Source organism: Dictyostelium discoideum (assembly GCF_000004695.1).
Source record: "Dictyostelium discoideum AX4 chromosome 4 chromosome, whole genome shotgun sequence".
NCBI lineage: Eukaryota > Evosea > Eumycetozoa > Dictyosteliales > Dictyosteliaceae > Dictyostelium > Dictyostelium discoideum.
Window position 1 is genome coordinate 1,864,888 of NC_007090.3, and position 19,016 is coordinate 1,883,903.

At 22.0% G+C, this 19,016-nt stretch overlaps 9 protein-coding genes and 1 non-coding gene across 10 annotated transcripts; 6 read left to right on the forward strand and 4 right to left on the reverse strand.

The window, feature by feature from the left end:
* Window positions 1-185: 185 nt before the first annotated feature.
* vps4 (AAA ATPase domain-containing protein) lies at window positions 186-1,747 on the forward strand (the record flags this gene model as incomplete). Its single annotated transcript, XM_633480.1, has 3 exons — window positions 186-321; window positions 425-813; window positions 938-1,747. The coding sequence occupies 3 exons, from the start codon at window positions 186-188 to the stop codon at window positions 1,745-1,747; spliced, it is 1,335 nt and encodes a 444-aa protein (XP_638572.1).
* A 291-nt stretch (window positions 1,748-2,038) lies between these two features.
* gdap2 (ganglioside induced differentiation associated protein 2) lies at window positions 2,039-3,879 on the reverse strand (the record flags this gene model as incomplete). The annotated part of the gene is made up of 2 exons (XM_633481.1): window positions 2,039-2,288; window positions 2,423-3,879. The coding sequence occupies 2 exons, from the start codon at window positions 3,877-3,879 to the stop codon at window positions 2,039-2,041; spliced, it is 1,707 nt and encodes a 568-aa protein (XP_638573.1).
* A 618-nt stretch (window positions 3,880-4,497) lies between these two features.
* DDB_G0284351 (hypothetical protein) lies at window positions 4,498-5,391 on the forward strand (the record flags this gene model as incomplete). The annotated part of the gene is made up of 2 exons (XM_633482.1): window positions 4,498-4,750; window positions 4,910-5,391. 2 exons carry the CDS (start codon window positions 4,498-4,500, stop codon window positions 5,389-5,391), a joined length of 735 nt encoding a protein of 244 aa, XP_638574.1.
* A 526-nt stretch (window positions 5,392-5,917) lies between these two features.
* Window positions 5,918-7,305, reverse strand: osbI (oxysterol binding family protein, member 9; the record flags this gene model as incomplete). Its single annotated transcript, XM_633483.1, has 2 exons — window positions 5,918-6,947; window positions 7,049-7,305. The coding sequence occupies 2 exons, from the start codon at window positions 7,303-7,305 to the stop codon at window positions 5,918-5,920; spliced, it is 1,287 nt and encodes a 428-aa protein (XP_638575.1).
* A 1,596-nt stretch (window positions 7,306-8,901) lies between these two features.
* DDB_G0284355 (hypothetical protein) lies at window positions 8,902-11,234 on the forward strand (the record flags this gene model as incomplete). The annotated part of the gene is made up of 5 exons (XM_633484.1): window positions 8,902-9,343; window positions 9,484-9,698; window positions 9,797-10,958; window positions 11,072-11,139; window positions 11,178-11,234. 5 exons carry the CDS (start codon window positions 8,902-8,904, stop codon window positions 11,232-11,234), a joined length of 1,944 nt encoding a protein of 647 aa, XP_638576.1.
* Window positions 11,235-11,415: 181 nt separating this feature from the next.
* Window positions 11,416-13,211, forward strand: plbD (phospholipase B-like protein; the record flags this gene model as incomplete). The annotated part of the gene is made up of 2 exons (XM_633485.1): window positions 11,416-12,596; window positions 12,683-13,211. The coding sequence occupies 2 exons, from the start codon at window positions 11,416-11,418 to the stop codon at window positions 13,209-13,211; spliced, it is 1,710 nt and encodes a 569-aa protein (XP_638577.1).
* A 739-nt stretch (window positions 13,212-13,950) lies between these two features.
* On the reverse strand, window positions 13,951-14,628 carry DDB_G0284445 (hypothetical protein; the record flags this gene model as incomplete). The annotated part of the gene is made up of 1 exon (XM_633486.1): window positions 13,951-14,628. The coding sequence occupies one exon, from the start codon at window positions 14,626-14,628 to the stop codon at window positions 13,951-13,953; it is 678 nt and encodes a 225-aa protein (XP_638578.1).
* A 50-nt stretch (window positions 14,629-14,678) lies between these two features.
* Window positions 14,679-14,751, forward strand: tRNA-Ile-AAU-10. Its single transcript has one exon. It is a non-coding gene; the product is annotated as a tRNA-Ile (tRNA).
* A 928-nt stretch (window positions 14,752-15,679) lies between these two features.
* On the forward strand, window positions 15,680-16,364 carry DDB_G0284451 (hypothetical protein; the record flags this gene model as incomplete). The annotated part of the gene is made up of 3 exons (XM_633487.1): window positions 15,680-15,683; window positions 15,908-16,084; window positions 16,228-16,364. 3 exons carry the CDS (start codon window positions 15,680-15,682, stop codon window positions 16,362-16,364), a joined length of 318 nt encoding a protein of 105 aa, XP_638579.1.
* A 131-nt stretch (window positions 16,365-16,495) lies between these two features.
* Window positions 16,496-18,735, reverse strand: DDB_G0284357 (hypothetical protein; the record flags this gene model as incomplete). Its single annotated transcript, XM_633488.1, has 3 exons — window positions 16,496-17,927; window positions 18,016-18,413; window positions 18,490-18,735. The coding sequence occupies 3 exons, from the start codon at window positions 18,733-18,735 to the stop codon at window positions 16,496-16,498; spliced, it is 2,076 nt and encodes a 691-aa protein (XP_638580.1).
* Window positions 18,736-19,016: the final 281 nt, after the last annotated feature.

The following is a 19,016-nucleotide window of genomic DNA, read 5'->3' on the forward strand; positions in this document are numbered from 1 at the left end:
TTTTTTTCTTCATAATAATATCTTTTTTATTTTATTTTTATTTTATTTGTATATATTAAAAGTTTATTTATTTTTTTTTTTTTTTATTTTTTTTTTTTTAGAAATTAAAACAAATACTTTGGACGATTCATAAAAACCAAAAAAAAAAAAAAAGAAAACCAAAAAAAAATCCAATACAACTAATAATGGGTGATGTTAATTTCTTACAAAAAGCAATTCAAATTGTTCAACAAGCAACAGAACAAGATAATGCAAAAAATTATGCAGAAGCACATAGATTATATATCCAAAGTTTAGAATGGTTTACAACAGCTTTAAAATGTTTGTATTAACCTTTCTTCTTCTTCTTCTCTTCTTTCTTCCTTTCTTATTATTTATTGTTTTTTTTTAAAATATTAATTTTTTATTTTTAAACTTTTAAAAGATGAAAAAAGCGAAAGATCAAAAGCAACAATTAAAGCAAAAACATTAGAATATCTTCAAAGAGCAGAACAATTAAAAGAATATTTAGATAAATCAAAGAATAAGAAACCAGTAGCAGTTGGTGGTAATAAAAGTAATAGTGCTGGTAGTGCAAATGGTGCAGGTAAATCAGCAAAAGAGGATGATGAAGATATGGATCCAGAGGATAAAAAAAGAAATGATTCTTTATCCTCTTCAATTGTAACAACAAAACCAAATGTTAAATGGGATGATGTAGCTGGTTTATATCAAGCAAAAGAATACTTAAAAGAAGCTGTTATCTTTCCAATTAAATTTCCACAAATGTTTACAGGTAATAGAAAACCATGGAAAGGTATTTTATTATATGGTGTAAGTAAATTTAAAATATTTAAATATATATATATATATATATATATGAAATAAACATGAAATAAACATGAAATAAATAAATTATTAACTAATTTATTATTACTACTATTTATTTATAAATTAGCCACCAGGTACAGGTAAATCATATTTAGCAAAAGCAGTTGCAACAGAAATTTCATCAACATTTTTTTCAATTTCACCATCAGATATTGTTACCAAATGGTTAGGTGATAGTGAAAAATTGGTGAAACAATTGTTTGAGATGGCAAGGGAAAAGAATAATAGTGTAATTTTTATTGATGAAGTTGATTCTTTATGTTCATCACGTAATGATCAAGAATCTGAATCAGCAAGACGTATAAAGACAGAGTTTCTCATTCAAATGAATGGTGTTGGTAATGATTCCGATGGTATATTGGTATTGGCAGCAACAAATATTCCATGGGGTTTGGATTTAGCAATTCGTAGACGTTTTGAAAAGAGAATATATATCGGTTTACCAGAACCACAAGCAAGAGCCAAAATGTTTCAAATTCATATTGGTTCAACTCCAAATACATTAGTTCAAGCAGATTATAAAAAGTTGGCAGATTTAACCGAGGGTTACTCGGGTTCAGATATTGGTTCATTGGTAAAGGATGCAATTATGCAACCAGTTCGTGCAGTTCAATGTGCAACTCATTTCAAACAAATTAGAGCACCCTCTAGAGAGGATCCTTCAGTTATGACCGATTATGTCACACCTTGTTCACCTGGTGATCCATTGGCTCAAGAGATGACTTGGATGGATATTGACCCAACTAAATTAAAAGAACCTGAAATTACAATCGCCGATTGTTTAAAGAGTTTAAGAGTTATTAAACCATCTGTTAATAAAGCTGATTTAGATAGATATGTTGAATTCACTAATGATTTTGGGCAAGATGGTGTATAATAAAATTAAAAAAAAAAAAAAAAAGAAGAAACTTTTTTTTTTTTTTGTATCTTTTAAAATTTTAGAACAATGTAAAAAAAAAAAAAAAAAAAAAACAAAACAAAAACAAATAAAAAAAATAATAAAAACAAATAAAATAATAATAACTTTTTTTTAATTAATAATTTTAGAAAATTAATCTTTTTTTTTAGTTTTTTTTTTTTTCGTTTTATAAATAACTTTTTTTTTATTAATATATATATAACTATAATTTATAATTTTTCTTTTTTTTATTTTTTTTTTTTTTTTTTCCTATAAAGTAACATCATTATCAAAAGAAAATGAGAAATTATCAATTTCATTCTTTGAAAATTCATAACTAAAAATACTTTTTGGGATATTACATTTTGAAATTAATTTTGAAATTTTATTCATATTTTCATGGTAAATTATTTTTGATAAAACACCTTTATCACCTAATATAGATTTCGATATGAAAAGTGTAGTTTTTAATAAAAATGTTGGATGTACAATATTAAAATCTTTTAAATAATTATTATACCTAAAATTAATTAATTAATTATAAAAAAAACAAAAAAAAAAAAAATTAATTATTATTATTTTTTTATTTTATTTTATATTTATATATTTATTTATAAAATAAAATAAAAAAAAAAAAAGAAAAAAAAAACTTACTTTAATTCAAAAATTTCTAATAATTTTTTTAACCAAGATAAATCTGGAGATTGTTGAGATGACATATTTGAATGAAAATAAATTATTGAAAAATTACCTCTTTGAATGGTTTGTTCTAAAACTCTAATTAGGTAAAGTAAAACTTGATCATATAAATCTTTTCTAGAATTTAATTGTGAACCAATGATAACTACTATTGGTCTATTTTGATCATCAGTTGTTTGAAGAGTGAAATTTAAACGAGATACATCTGATAAATCTTCAACCTTTGATCTCGTTAATAATGTTTGAAATTGTGCTTTCAATTTTTCATTTTCAATTTGTTTTTCAGATTTCTTTGAAAATTGTCTTCTCTTTTCAATATCTGGATCCTCTCTTTTTAACATGAATGAATCATTATCCATAGTTGCGTCATATGGTGATGAACTAAAATTTGATGAAAATGGATTCAATATCTTATCAATTGAATCATATTTATAATTATTAAATTCATTTTTATTATTTTTTTGAATAATATCAATATTATTACTACTACTATTATTATTATTACTATTATTATTATTACTATTATTATTATTTACATTATTTACATTATTATTATTATTATTATTGTTACTATAAAAACAATTATAATCTTCAGGTTCTCTTATAATTGTTGATGGTGTTTCAATAATTCTAATTTTTCTACTTTCTACAATTGCTTCACCATTTTCATCACCAACATCTTTTGGTAATGATATTTGAGAGAATTTAAGTTCTTGTTGATTTCTTGGAAAATAGATTGGTAACATTTGTTCATATAGTCTTAAATCTTCAAAAGTATTGATAGCTAGAATTACTTTTTCAAATGATTTACTAAATGGTTTTTCTAAAAATCTACGAATTGTACGTAATGCTATATGACAACCACCAACTGATGGAAATTGTCTCTTTTCAGAATGAAGTGTTGAGAATGAGATTGATTTGGATTTTACATCCATTGATAAATGAAATGCCGATCTGTAACAACTATTGAGTGCATTCTCTGCCGCTGATAAATATTTTGGATTATATGTTGGACAAACTGTATGAACCACAAATCTCGATGGTAAATTGCCGCCTGATGTTATGATGGACTCACCATATCTGCATTCACCATTCTTTTGAATATCATTCATCATTTCGCTACCGCCATATTTAAAGATTTTGTCAGAGATGGTGTCACTTTCTGTCAATGTTTTACTATTACTATAAACTATTGTATCAGTATTTAAATTACAAATATCTCCCATCCATAAACAAATTCTTGAGTTAATTTCTGTATCAATTTTGAATTGTATTGGACCATTAATATGAAAATTTTCAATTGGTACTTTATCTTTATCATTCACTAAATTCTTTTCATCAAATTCAGTTTGATCCCATGTTTTAATTTCTTTATAATCAATTTTACCACTAAAAATTGGTGTGGTTGTCATTTTTTTATAATATGAAAAAAAATTTTTTGTGTGTTATTTTTATTTTTTTTATTTTTTTTTTTAAAAAAAAAAAAAAAAGATCAAATGATTTTCTTTGCTTTGGTTTCAAAATAAATTTTTTTTTAAAAAAATAAAAAAAAAAAAAAAAAATAAAATTAAAAATAAAAAAAATAAAAATAAATATAAAAAAAAAAAAACGAGATAACATGGAATTAAAAAAATCTCAAGATAAATTAATAAATTAAATTAATTATTAAATATGGTCCGTTTTTTTTTTTTTTTTTTTTTTTTTTTTTTATTTTTTTTTTTTTATAAATCTAGATTAATTTTTTTGGGTTTCCTTTGCTAAAAAATTTTATTTTGAAATTTAATGAAATATTTAATGAAAATTCATTACCCCCAAAACACATATGTGTTTACAATATGTATTAATTTTTTGTTTAAAAATAAAAATAAAAATAAAAATAAAAATAAAAATAAAAATAAAAATAAAAATAAAAATAAAAAAAATTAAATAAAATATAAAAAGGTGAGTAAAGAAAAAAAAAAAAAAAAAATATTAATATTTATTGTTTATATCTATTAAAAAAAAAAAAAAAAAAAAAAAAAAAAACAATTATGGATTATTCAAAAAAATTATGTGTAATCACTGGTGCATCATCTGGATTTGGTGAAGCATTGGCCAAAATTTTATCTAAAAGTGGATATAGTTTATTACTTTTAGCTAGAAGAATTGAAAAAATGCAAGAATTTAATCTACCAAATTGTATTTGCCAAAAAGTTGATGTTACAAATTATGATGAATTTGAAAAAGCTGTCAGAGAAGCAGAATCATTTTTTGGTTGTAAAACTGATTTAATGGTCAATAATGGTAATCATTATTTTATCTCCGCTTTTTTTTTTTTTTTTTATTTTTTATTTTTTTTTTTTTTTTTTATTTTTTTTTTTTCTCTAATCTTCCATAAATAATTTAATTAAATTTTAATAATATAATCACAATTATTTATATAAAAATAAAATTCATAAATAGCTGGCGTTATGTTATTAGGACATATTTGGGAGCAAGATATGAAAGATTGGGATAAAACATTGGATGTAAATGTTAAAGGTGTATTACATGGATGTAGAATAGTTTTAAAGGATATGATGGATAGAAATGGTGGAACAATTATTAATGTTTCATCAATTGCAGGTTTGGATCCTTATGAATTACATTCAGTCTATGGTGCATCTAAATATGGTGTTCATTGTATCTCAAATACAATTAGAAAAGAAGTTGCTCAAAAAAATGTAAGAGTAATGATAATTTCACCTGGTATTGCTGAAACTGAATTACTATCACATAATAAATCCAATGAAAAAGTTTTCAACACATATAATAGTTGGAAAGATACATTAAAAGGTCAATCAATGAATCCATACAATGTTGCAAATTCAATTAAATTTATGTATGAAATGCCTCAAGAAATTACAATTCGTGACTTGATTATTTGTCCAACTAAACAAGAATAAAATTCGAGTGTTCTATACAAATAAAAAAAACAAAAAAAAAAAAATTTAGTTTTAAAAAAATAAATATTTAAAAAAAAGGTGGTGTTAGACGTTAAGATATTTTCATTCCAGACTACCCCTTTGATAGAATTTAAAAACCAATTTAATAATGATAAAATTTAAAAACCAATTCAATAAAAAAAAAAAATAAATAAGTGGAGGGAATAAATAATTTATTAATTTTTTTTTTTTCCCAAATCGGATTAAATTTAACCATTTTGATTTTTCCATTTTTTTTTTTTTAATATTATTTTTTAACACATAATTGATTTGTATCAAAAAAAAAAAAAAAAAGTACTATTTAAATTAATAAAATTATTAATATCAAAAAAAAAATAATAATACTATTAAAATTAATAAAATTATTTATTTAGTTTTCTTTGTTTTTTTTTTATTTTTGTTTTACATTTATATAATTATATTTATATATAATTAATAATAAATAAATTTTTTTTTATTTTTTTATTTTATTTTATTTTTTAATAAATTATTTTTGATTCTTTTTATCTTCTTTTTTTAATTTTTCATCTTTTTTTAATTTTTCATCTTTTTCTTTTTTTTGTTTTCTTTGATTATCTTCTATGAGGGCTTTATATTTTTTAGCTTCTTCAAGATTACCCATTTTTAAATGTTTGATATCATCACGACGACCACTATCGGTTGGAAGTGTTGTTTCAGGATCACGATAGATTACACCATGTGGTATCATTCTAATATTCCAATATTCGACTTGATCAATTAAGAAAGAGGTTAACCAAGTACCTTCCATTTTGCATAATACATCATCAGGGTTGATTTTATCACAATTTCCGTCTTTGATTTTGTTATTGTTAATTCTAAATATTCTACCATCGATTGTATCACATGGAGTTTTTTGTTTTGAAAAGAAACTTTTAACGAAACCTAATGCATTTGGGTTGAAAATCAACTCACAAGCCAAATCATTCTTTTCATCAGTGAATAGCATTTTACCGCAAAATTCAGTGACCCTATCACCCCAAAATATACCCTTGATTAAAACATCAGGATATGTGAATGCTATATTTGTACCATCGGCAAACTCAATATTATGGGGACCCTTTAAACAACCCTTGACTACATTACCACGACAACCAGCTGACCAAATGAAATGACCAGTGTACTTGTATTTACCATCTTTTTCCAATAGTTTCCAACTTGAAATTGGTGGATGATGTGAAATCTGTTCACAAAATGCACTTGATCCATCGGCTAAATCACATTCAAACGTTTCACCTAGCAATGGATTAAATGGTTTAGCAATTGTAGTTGTCAAATGTAACCCAGATACAACAAATGATGCAACCATTTTCATTCTTTCAATTGGATCATTGGTTTCAGCTGCTGCCTTTAAATATAATGGACCAAATGCCATTGTATCCGTAACTTTCTCTAAAAATGATCTTGCTTCAAATAATTCAATTGGTAAACATGTGCTTGTTAATTCTTTACCTTCAATAATACTATTACCCACACTTTTAACTAATGACCAACAAACTCTATTAAAAAAAAAAAAAAAAAAAAAAAAAAAAAAAAAATTAATATTATATTTTTATATTTTTATATTTTTAATTATAAATTAATTAAAATAATTATTTACCCTCTTTGTTTTTTTAATTCAATATCATCAACAAATTTCCAACCACCATTTGAATGTCTTGAATTTTGTCTAAAAATTTTATCTTGTAATTCTTTACCATTTCCTTTACCACTAAAACTATAGCATTGTGATAAAATTGGTATTGATTTAATGTTTGTATTATTTGTTGTTGAGGAAGAAATAGAAGAAGAAGAAGATGAAGGAGATAGTGGCATTTTAATTTCACCACTTGTAGTAATAGATTGAACTTCTGTCATTTTTTTTTTTTTTTTTTTTTTTTTTTTTTTATATGTACAATTTGAAATTATTTATTTATTTATTTTTTTTGAATTATTTCTTGATTTTTTGATTTTATTATATTAATTATTAATATTGATAAATATATATATATATATAATTCGGAAAATTAACACAAAAAAAACAAAAAAAATAAGATAATTAAATAATTTTTCACAAAAAATTTAATTCCATTAAAAACCAAAAAAAAAAAATTAAATTTAAATTTAAATAAAAAGGAATTTAATATATTAATTATTATAAAAAAAAAAATAATAAAAAGGTTTTTTTTTTTTTTTTTTTTTTTTTTTTTAATTAAATTAATAAAAAAACAAAACAAAAAAAAACAATAAATCCTTATCTGGGTGTGTTTTTAAATTTAAATTATTTAAAATAATATATAATAAATAAATAACGGTGAGTGTGGTTGTGGGAAGGGTGAATACAAAAATTGAAAAATAAAAAAATAAAAAAAAAATTTAAATTATATATTAAAATGGTTACAACCACAAATAATGCTTAGTTTTATAAATATATTTTTTTTTTTTTTTTAGATATTTAAGATTTTTTTTTTAAAAATATAAAAATTTAAAATTATTATTATTATTTTTATATATATTTTAGAGTTGAATTGAAATTGAAATTGAAATTATTTTATAAAATAAAAGTACAAATAAAAAAATGAAATTGAAAATGAAATTATTTTATTTAAATATTTATAATTATTAAAAAATAAAAAAAAAAAAAGAAAAAAAAAAAAATAGAAATTAAAACATATTTTAAAATTATATTTTTTTAATATGATTTTTTTAAAAAATATTTTAAATAATTAATATGAGTATTTATGAACCTTTTTTCAAAGTTTGAGGTAACCTCAGTTTTAGGATTTTCGTTAATTAAAAGGTTTTTTTTATTGGTTACATGATAATATTAAATTTTATTGTTTATAATTTTTAAAAAATCATAAAAAAAAGATTCAATCTCAAGTGTCACAATTTTAGGGTTTTTATTTGGTACAACATCATAACCCCTCTGCCATACAACCATTATAATTTTATTTTTTTTTTTTTTTTTTTTTTTTTTTTTTTTAAATTTTAAATTTTAATTTTAAATTTTAAATTTTAATTTTTTTTTTTAATAACAATATCAAAAAGACTAAAATAACTTCTTTTTTTTTTTGTTTTATTTTTAATTTTTTTTTTTTTTTGTTTGTTTTTTTTTTGTTTTTTTTTTTTTTTTTTTTTTTTTTTTTTTTTTTTTTTTTTTTTTTTGATTTAATACTAAAAAAAAAAATTAATATTAGTTTTTTTTTTTATTGGATATTGTTATTGTTTTTTACAATTAATTAAATTAATATTTTGTAAAATAATTATTTCAATTTGAAATTTGTAAAAATATTATTTCTTAGGATCTAATTTTCTTGGGATAATAATATTAAATTTGTGTTTGATTTCCAATTTTTAGGAATAAATAATTTTTTTTTTATTTTTTTATTTTTTTATTTTTTTTTTTTTTTTGGAATTTCCAAAATTTTTTTTTTAATTTTTTTTTTTTTATTATTTTATTTATTCACCCAAATGGATGAGAGAATTAAAAAAGCACTAAGCGATTTAGATAATGCTACAGTATTAAATCAATTACCAATTTTAAGTAATGATTTAACAACTACTTGTGGTAGTAGTAGCGGTAGTAGTAGTAATGATAATAATAATAATAATAATAAAAATAACAATCAATATTCAACTCTTAATTTAATAGATGAATCAAATAATAGCACATCCAATTCTACAACATCACCATCACTATTAATTACAAGTTATAGACCATGGAGTAATACAGATTATTATAATAGAGTTAGAACATATACAATCTCAAATTGGTTTGCAAAACCATGTGAAATCGATCCATTACAATGTTCAAGATTTGGTTGGATAAATTGTGAAGCTGATATGTTAGAATGCGAAACTTGTAAAAAAAGATTATATTATAAAGTACCCTCAACTTTTTCTCAATCATTAGGTAAATAATAATAAAAAAAAAAAAAAAAAAAAAAAAAAAAAAAAAAAAAAAAAATTAAATTGTATATAATTAACTCTTTTTTTTTTTTTTTATTACTTTTATTATTATTATTATTATTATTAATTCAATATATTAATTAGTAAATAAAAGAATTAATGATTTTTCAATTAGTTTACAGAGTACAGGACATCGTGATAATTGTCCATGGAAAGATAATGGTTGTCCATCATTTTTCTCAAGATTATTAGATATACCATTCCAAACACAATTAGAAGCATATATTAAAAGATCTCAAAATATTTATAATAATTTAACAACTTTACCAATGTTATCAAGTGATTTTTATCAACAATGGGTAATTATTATTTTCTTTATTTAGGAGGTTCTATTTTTTTTTATTTGGTTTTTTTTTTCTCAAATTTAATAAGTAATTATTTTAATTAAAATTATTAGGTAAATAAACAAAATTTAATGGAACCACCAATAACATCTAGAACAAATAATATATTAAATATAATAGTTAAAATTGCAAAATTACCAACTGATGAAGTAAAATCAAAAGTTTCTTGTTTATTAGCATTATGTGGTTGGGATTTTAATTCAATTTCAAATTCGAATAATAATAATAATAATAATAATAATAATAATAATAATAATAATAATAATAATAATAATAATAATAATAATAATAATAATAATAATAATAATAATAATAATAATAATAATAATAATAATAATAATAATAATAATAATAATAATAATAATAATAATGATGATGATGATAAAAATGAAAAAGATAAAAATAAAAATAAAATAAAAGAAAATGAAAAAGAAAAGGATAAAAAATCAAGTGTATATTGTTCATATTGTCAAAGATTATGTGGAGTTTGGAATTTCAATAAAATTAAACCAAATAGTACATCTCCATTCAATGAAGAAAATATAAATACTACAAATAATAAAGGTTTTAATAATAGTAATATTGGTAGTAAAAGAAAAAGAGAAGAAGACATAGAAGAAGAAAAAAGAAATATTCAATTTGAAAAAGTTTTAAATCAATCATTTGCCCGAACAAATAATAATAATAATAATAATAATAATAATAATAATAATAATAATAATAATAATAATAATAATAATAATAATAATAATAATAATAATAATAATAATAATAATAATAATAATAATAATAAAAAACTGAATAGTAATAGCAATAGTAATAATAATAGTAATAATAATAGTAATAATAATAGTTTATTTTCAATAGTTGGTAATGGATTCTCTAAAGTAACATCAAATTCACAAAGTACAGGTTGGGATTGGGGTAACTCTTTTTCAAATAGAATTTCAGATTTTAAAGCTGCTCTAGAAATTGCTAATGCAACTGAAAAGAAAAAAGAATTCTCTCCAATAAATGAACATAGATGGTTTTGTCCTTGGATGATTGTAGTTGATTCAAATAGATTAATAATTGATAATAATGATATTTTAGGTGAAAATAGTCAAGATAATAATAATAATAGTGGTAGCAGCAATAATAGCAGTAATAGTAATAGTTCAATATCAGGTTGGGAAAATTTATTAAAATTATTATTGAATCAATCAACTTTTGATAGTAAAGATTTTATAGATTTAAAAAATGATAAAAAGTTTCATTCAATTGTAAACTCATTAACAACTTCAATCCATCATTATAGGAAATAAATATTTATTAAAAAAATATTATAGAAACAAAATTTTATTCTTTTTTTATTTTTTTTTATTTTTTTTATTTTTATTTTTATTTTCTATTTTTAGTTTTATTTTTATTTTTTATTTTTTATTTTTTTTTAAGTTATGTGGTTGGAATGCCCTTTGGGTCTTTTTTTTTTTATTACCAGAGAATAAATAAATTGACCCCCCAACACACAATTTATTTTTTTTAATTTTTTTTTTTTTTTTTTTTGTTCTATTAATTAATTTTTTTTTAAACTGATTGTTGGTTTTTTAATTTTTTTTATTTTTTTTTATTTTTTTTATTAATATAAATATTTATAGATAATTAAATTATTTATTTAAATAATAAAAAAAAAATGATAATTTTTAAAAATTTATTAAAATTATTAATAATTTTATTAACAATAAAATTATATTTTTGTATTGAAATTAAAAGAGAAGAACATTTAACAATTTTAAATGAATTAAATGAAAATAGTGATGTGATTCAATATTCAATTTTACCAGGTAATAATGAAGAATATGAAATTGTTAAAGGTATTCAAGAAGATGCAATAGTTTATGGATATTATATGTCAAATGTTGAAGTCAATGGTTGGGCTTATTTATCATTAGTATCAAATGATAAATACAATGATTCAACACAGTCAAGAGCATTTGGTTATTTAGAAGGTTATTTAACAAAAGATTTAATTTGGAATTCAAAAGTGAATTATTATAAAAATGCATTCAACTCTTCAGAAATTCCAAATAAACTTGATGATTGGTTAACTGAGAATATTGAAAGTATTCACACATTCATTGTAAATAATAGAAAAAGTCGATATTGGAATCAGATTACATTGGTTATGGACCAGATTAACGGCATGCTCGATGGGTACAATGAGGCAAACACGAATTCCAGCGAGACGTTATCATTGCATGATTTTTTTGTGTTGAATATGTTTGGCGATTTATTCGATTTAATGCCTGCTTTAAATTTGGATAAAGAGTATAAATATTTCCAAAAGGATTTAAACGATATTCAAGACTGGTTTAAAAGATCCCAACATTGTTCTGCATTGATTAAAGTGTCAAGCGACTACTCTGAATTATATTCCGGCCATACTACATGGAGTGGGTATTATACAATGTTGAGAATATTCAAGAGTTATAACCAACAATTCTCATCAGATGTTTCAGGTACACTTTCGAAAAGAAATATTTTCAGTAGTTATCCTGGTGCTTTAATTAGTGTTGATGATTTCTATTTATTGGGTGATACTAGAATGGTTGTAATTGAAACCACAAACTCTCTAGTCACCAATGACCTCTACCATTTAATTAGACCAACTACTGTTTTATCTTGGATGAGAGTCATAGTTTCAAATAGAATGAGTACAAATGGTAAAGAATGGTGTGAAAATTTCCAACGTTATAATTCTGGTACTTATAATAATCAATGGATGATTGTAAGTTATAATTTATTCGTCCCATATAATGAATTAAAAGATGGTGCGCTTTATGTTTTAGAACAAATTCCAGGTTATATTGAATTGTAATTATTTATTATTGTTTTTATTTTTTTTTTTTAAATTTCTTTTTAAAAATTATATATTAATTTTTTATTTTTTTTTGAAAAAGTTCTGATCAAACTCAAGCATTAAGACAAGGTTGGTGGAATTCATATAATATACCATTTTATGAAACAATTTATGATGCATCGGGTTATAATAATTATACTGCTAATAATTATAGTGATAGTACAATTTATTATATGTCTTATCAAACTTGTCCAAGAGCTGAAATATTTAGAAATTTCGCAGGTTATGTTGAATCACTTGAAGATTTCCAATCATTATTAAGATATAATGATTTTGAATATGATCCACTTTCACATAAACTTCCATTCTATGCCATAGCATCACGTTACGACCTTTCAAAAAAGAATCCTTCTCCATTTGGTGCAACTGATACAAAAGTAACTTGTAACTCTATGATTGATCAAAATACAATTGTCGCAATTAGTGGTCCAACTACATCAAATGGTCAGCCAATATTTGAATGGAATTCAAAAATTGATTTTATGGAGTCAACTTCACATTTAGGTTGCCCTGAAAAATATAATTTCCCATGGGTATCTTTCTCAGATACAACTTTTAGAAATCTTTAATATAAATAGTTTTTTAAAAAAAATAAAAAAAAATAAATCACACAGTATATATACATAAAATTTAGTTAGTTCTTTCCCATTCATAATCGATTTACTTTTTTATCATTTTCAAAATTGTATTTAATACACTAACATTTCATTGTTAAAAACAAAATTTTCTATTATAAACAAATTTTTTTATTAAAAACTTTTTTTTTTAATTGAATGCTCAATCCATTTTTATTTTTTTTTTGAATTGGATAACGCAATTATTATTTGCTTCTCCTTGTGATGCTAGATCTCATTTTATTTTATTTTTTTTTTTTTTTTACAGGGTCTCTAAAAGAGGGGTTGGTTTACCTTTTTTTTTTTTTTTTTTTTTTTTTTTTTTTTTTTTTTTTTTTTTGTTTCGAATTTTGAATGTATTATTACTTTTGATTAAAACATCTTTTTTGTTCAAACTTTTTTCTAAATCTTTTTTTATTTTATCGTCTGGTTCGTGATTGATGTTTATGACGTATTTGAATTGTTTTTTTTTTAATTGAGTTTTATCCACAATTTCGCTTATTTTTTGTAGGCATTTGTGTTGCTTAATATTTGTGGTGTTGTTTGTGATTTTCATTTTATTTTCTTTCTATTTTTTTTATTTTTCTTTAAAAAGTTAAAAATCTGGAAATTTTCTGATTAACTTGGGTTCCCAGGTTTTTTTTTTTTTTTTTTTTTTTTTTTTTTTTTTTTTTTTTTTTTTTTTTTTTTTTATTTATTTATAGAAAGTACTGAGTGAATTATTGTATTTTTTGAGATGTTTAGGAAGTTCTATTGCGTGGAGAGGTGAGTTCCATTGTCTGCTAAATTGTAATAGCTTTAGCGAGATTAGTGAGTCTAATTTATTTTGTTCTTCTGGCCGTTGCTTTGATTTGATTCTTAATGTTTTGTTTATAACCGCTTGTGTCCTGTCCCATGCAGCTCTTTGTGTTTTAATTAGTTCACGTATGACTTGTTGTCTGTGAATTATTATTTCTTTTTCATCGTGAATGAGTTTATTTCTTTTGTGCCAGATTTTTTCGAATATAATAGCTATTAAATTGGCGACTAGTGCAATTTGTAGATGGTTTAAAATCTTCACATTCCAGGTGTGAGTGGTGTGTCCACACTTAGTTAGGGTGTAGTTGAAGATTTCTTGTGTGTTTTTGATGTGGGCTTTGCAGTTGAAGAATATATGTTCTGAAGTCTCATCTTCCCCACACTGTTGGCATGGCATGTTGTATTTTTTTGGTAGTGCTTTCAGTGTGTATCTCCATAATAGATCTCTACCTTTCATGTTTATTATTTTTTTGATTTCTTTAAATGGAAGGTGTTTGCTATTAATTTTGGTCATTATTTCTTTTTGGCCAGGAGTTGGTATGAATTTGTTGTGTTCAGGAGATTGAGTTGTCATCATTTTTATTAAAAACAAAATTTTCTATTAAAAAAAAAAATCCATCGAAAGCTCGATTAGCTCAGTCGGCAGAGCGTGGTGCTAATAACGCCACGGTCGCAGGTTCGATCCCTGCATCGAGCAAGTTTTTACATGATGTTTACACATATCGCAGGTTCGACTCCTTACTTGGGATTGAGGTCCTCTTAAATAAAATAGATAAAAACACAAGTGTGGCACCCTAACCCTTTTTGAGACCAAATAAAAGGGTTGGGTACTTCTCTTTTTTTTTGTGTTTATTTTTATTTTTAAACAATAAAAAAAAATGAAAAAAAAAAATTAAATAATTTTAGGGTTTTAAAAAATATATACACAAATAAGTTAATTTTAAAACTATCATTATAAGTTAATTAAACATTTATTAACAAAAATATATATATATTAAAAAAAAAAAAAAAAAAAAAATTAAACTCCTATTATTTTTTGAAAACTAACCAATAATCAAAAAAGAATGGATACCACTCAAAAGAATAAAATTAGATAATAATATAAATTATAATAATAAAATAATACCAAGATACATTTTTATTAATATTATTGAATCAATAATTAATTATTTATGGTTAAAAAGAAAACTTGATAATAATATTATTTATAATTATGAAATAAAATATTATTATTATATTAATGAAATAATAACATTATCATTGGTATCAAAAGATTGGTTTAAAATTATATCAAAATTACTAAATAATATAATTGATAATAATAGATTAGAATATTGGTTCAATATTTTTTGTATCATGTCCTTGTAAATTCCATTTATATTGTGTTTGTAATGATTTTCAAACTAAATATCAAGATTATATTAGAAATAATGATTATAATCACAATGATGAAAATTTAAAAAAAATTTTTAATATATTAAAAATAATTTCAAATGGTATTAAATCATTATTGTCTTCAACATCATCATTGGAATATTTCAAAATTAATACATCAATTGTACTTTGTAATGATACATTCTCTAAATTAAATGAAAATAAATCAATTAAAACCTTAGTATTTGAAAATGGGTTTAAATATAAAGGAAAAGATACAGAAAATGAACAATTCCACAAAAATCATTATTATGGTATTATTCAATATTTAATAGAAAATGTATTCAGTGTAGCAACTTCAAATATTTTCTATAGAGAAAATTAAATTCATATACAATCAATATTTAAATTAATTTTAAATCATATAAATACAATTCAATTATATTCAATCAAAATAAAAATAACTGAAAATATTTTAGAATCTACATTGGATGAAATTGTTAATCTATCAGATAAATTCTCTGAAAAACAACAACAACAACAACAACAACAACAACAACAACAACAACAACAACAACAACAACAACAACACTCAAATCTATCATTTAAGAATTTAGTTGAATTTAAAATCATTGTTGTCAAAGACTCTGAAATTGGTAATACTAAACAATATCAATTATAACTAAAAGAAAAAAATAACAAACTTTGTCATTTCGCTGTTTCAGTTTTACATCATAACAACAGATAATAAAAATACATATTATAAATTAATTAAAAAAATAAATAGTTTTATTTTAAGAAATATATATATATCTATATTTGGTTATTTTTATTATTATTAATGAAATTGAAATTCCAAATGGTGAAAATTGGCCAATTAGTGAGCATAGTGCTTTCAATTTACAAAAAAAAAGAAAAACCAATTCTTTGAGATAATATTATTAATAATTGTGAAAAATAAAAGAAATAAAAAAAAAAAAGATTACTCTGTATTATTAATTAATTTAATAAAAGTTTATTTATTTTGCTTTATTTTTTTATTTTGTCTTTATTAATATTTATTTTTGTTATTCAATTTTTTGAATTTTTGAAGTAACAAAAATTTCTTTATCATTTAAATTAAGGAATTGTTCAATTGGTGGTAATTGAGAAAATCTTTCATCTTCTTCATCTTTATCTCTTAATAAAATTGAAAATTCTTCTGGCAATGTTGGAATATCCCAATTATTATCTTCCATTGCCAAGGATTCTTTAGTACTTTCTAAATATTGGAAAAGATCATCAATAGTTTCAACTGGACAAAAGACGCCCGAGGATGAATAACCGTCATAGACTGTTTCGAAGCATTGTGTCATGTAACGATCGAAATTTTCTTTTTTCCATTGTGGACCATATGGTAGTGATCTATCTTTTGTTGATTGATTTAGAATTGTTTCAATCTCTTTATTATACTTAGCGGCCAATAGTAATTGGAAACCAGACATATACTCACTCATTGTAGATTTATCTTCTGTATTGAAATGGTTGACTATATCTTGAATAGCTGGAGTATTATGATAATGAATATCATAACCTCTTGATAGATATTTCAAAAGACGACGTTGATATTGATTACCACCTCTGATTCTATATGAAAATTGTGAAGCGATATTAATACGATGATTGACAGCCAATAAACCACGTTCCAAAGTCCAAACATCGGTACCATCGAATGCAAAACAACTACAATCGATATCGACACCCAATAGTACTTCATTGATGTCTTTGAATTGATAAATATTGAATTGAACAGTTCTATTTGGATGTTGTAATGAGAAAACTACATGACCACCCATTGCATGAATTGAATAACCTTTATCTTCATAATCCTCACCGAAAATATTTTCAACCTTACTAATATAGGCGGATTCGAAACTTTCATTTGAATCGCCTAACATTAAAACGTCGATATCAGAGCTTTCAAATCCTTGTGCTTGACCAGTTAAACACGATGTAATTAAACCTCCAATAAATAAGAAACCCTTTGGTGTATTACCATGTTCATCTTTAAATAATCCTCTAGTTTCTCTATGAAAATTTGCCAAAAACTCCTCTTTTGGAACTATAGATGGTGATCCATCAACTAAATCCTTTGATTTCACTTCAGATTTAAATAAACGATGTCTAATCTCTGATTCACTTGATAACTCTTTAAATTTGAATAATTCATAATTATCATAAACATTGATCTTACTATCATTACCACTAATGTAAACATCATCTTCAACTTGCATTTCATAATTATTTCTTAACCAAGTATCTTTTTTTAAAGCTGATCCAATTAATACATTTAATGTAAATAATTTCTCTTTTTCATCTTTTGATATCTCCTTATCATTATACAATGCCCAAATTATAAGATATCCAATTGGTCTATCCTCTAATAAACAATATTCAATAAATTGTTCTTTTAAATCAAATGGTAATGATTTAATTTTTTTTAATGTATTTTCTTTATCACTATAAATTTAAAAAAAAAAAAAAAAAAAAAAAAAAAAATTAATTTTATAAATAAATAAATAAATATTTTAATTTTAAAAAAACATACATTGAAAATAATTGTTTTAAAGTTGAAAAACAAATTTTCTTATAGGATGGTATAAATGGTGAACCTTTTGGACCATCAAATGATGAATAACTACCAATTTTAAATTTAACCTTATCATAATTTGTAATATCAGAACATGGCATTAATTTTGAAATAAAACTATTTTCTACAGATTGATTATCATTTTTTGAAACTCTAATAAATTTTCTATGACAATATGAATTAGATCTTGATAATTTAATTTTTGAATATTTATAAGATTGTGCATAGCTTCTAGCAGAGTAAACTAATGAATCAATATAAATTGAACCATCTTCATCAATTTTAATTAAATCATATTTTTTTTTATCAAAACTTGACATAATGTTTGAACTAAATAATTCTTTATATCCCTCTGGCTTATAAATATATAAAAAATATATAAATTAATAAAAATTAATAAAAATAAATAAAAATAATAATAAAATTACATACATTAAAATAAACACAATTAGTTAATGATTTATATAGTTCACCAGATTTATCATGTTGTGATTTTTCAATTTGAAAACTAATTGGATCTCTGTCTCTATGTCTTATTTTTTCTTTTAATTTTGTAAGAATTGGTGGTTGTTGAGAATCTTGAAGTGGAAATGTAATTAGTAAATCACCTTCAAAACATTGATTATGGTCAATTATTTTAGGTGGTTCTTGTTTTTCTTCAAGTTTTGTTCTTGCCATAAAATCTCTTTTTTTTTTTTGTGTGTGTGTATCTGTGTGTTAAAGAACTTTGAAAAAAAAAAAATGAAAAGAAAATAATTGTAAAAAAAAAAAAAAAAAAAAAAAAAATGAGAATGAAAAAATGGAAATATCTTGGGATTCAATTAAAAATTAAATTTATTGTAAAAACTTCAATTTTCTTTGAAATTTATTATAAAATTGATGCACCCATACCCTCCTTTTTTTTTTTTTAAAATTTTTATTTGATCAGTTTAAATTAGACTTATAGAAATAATATATAA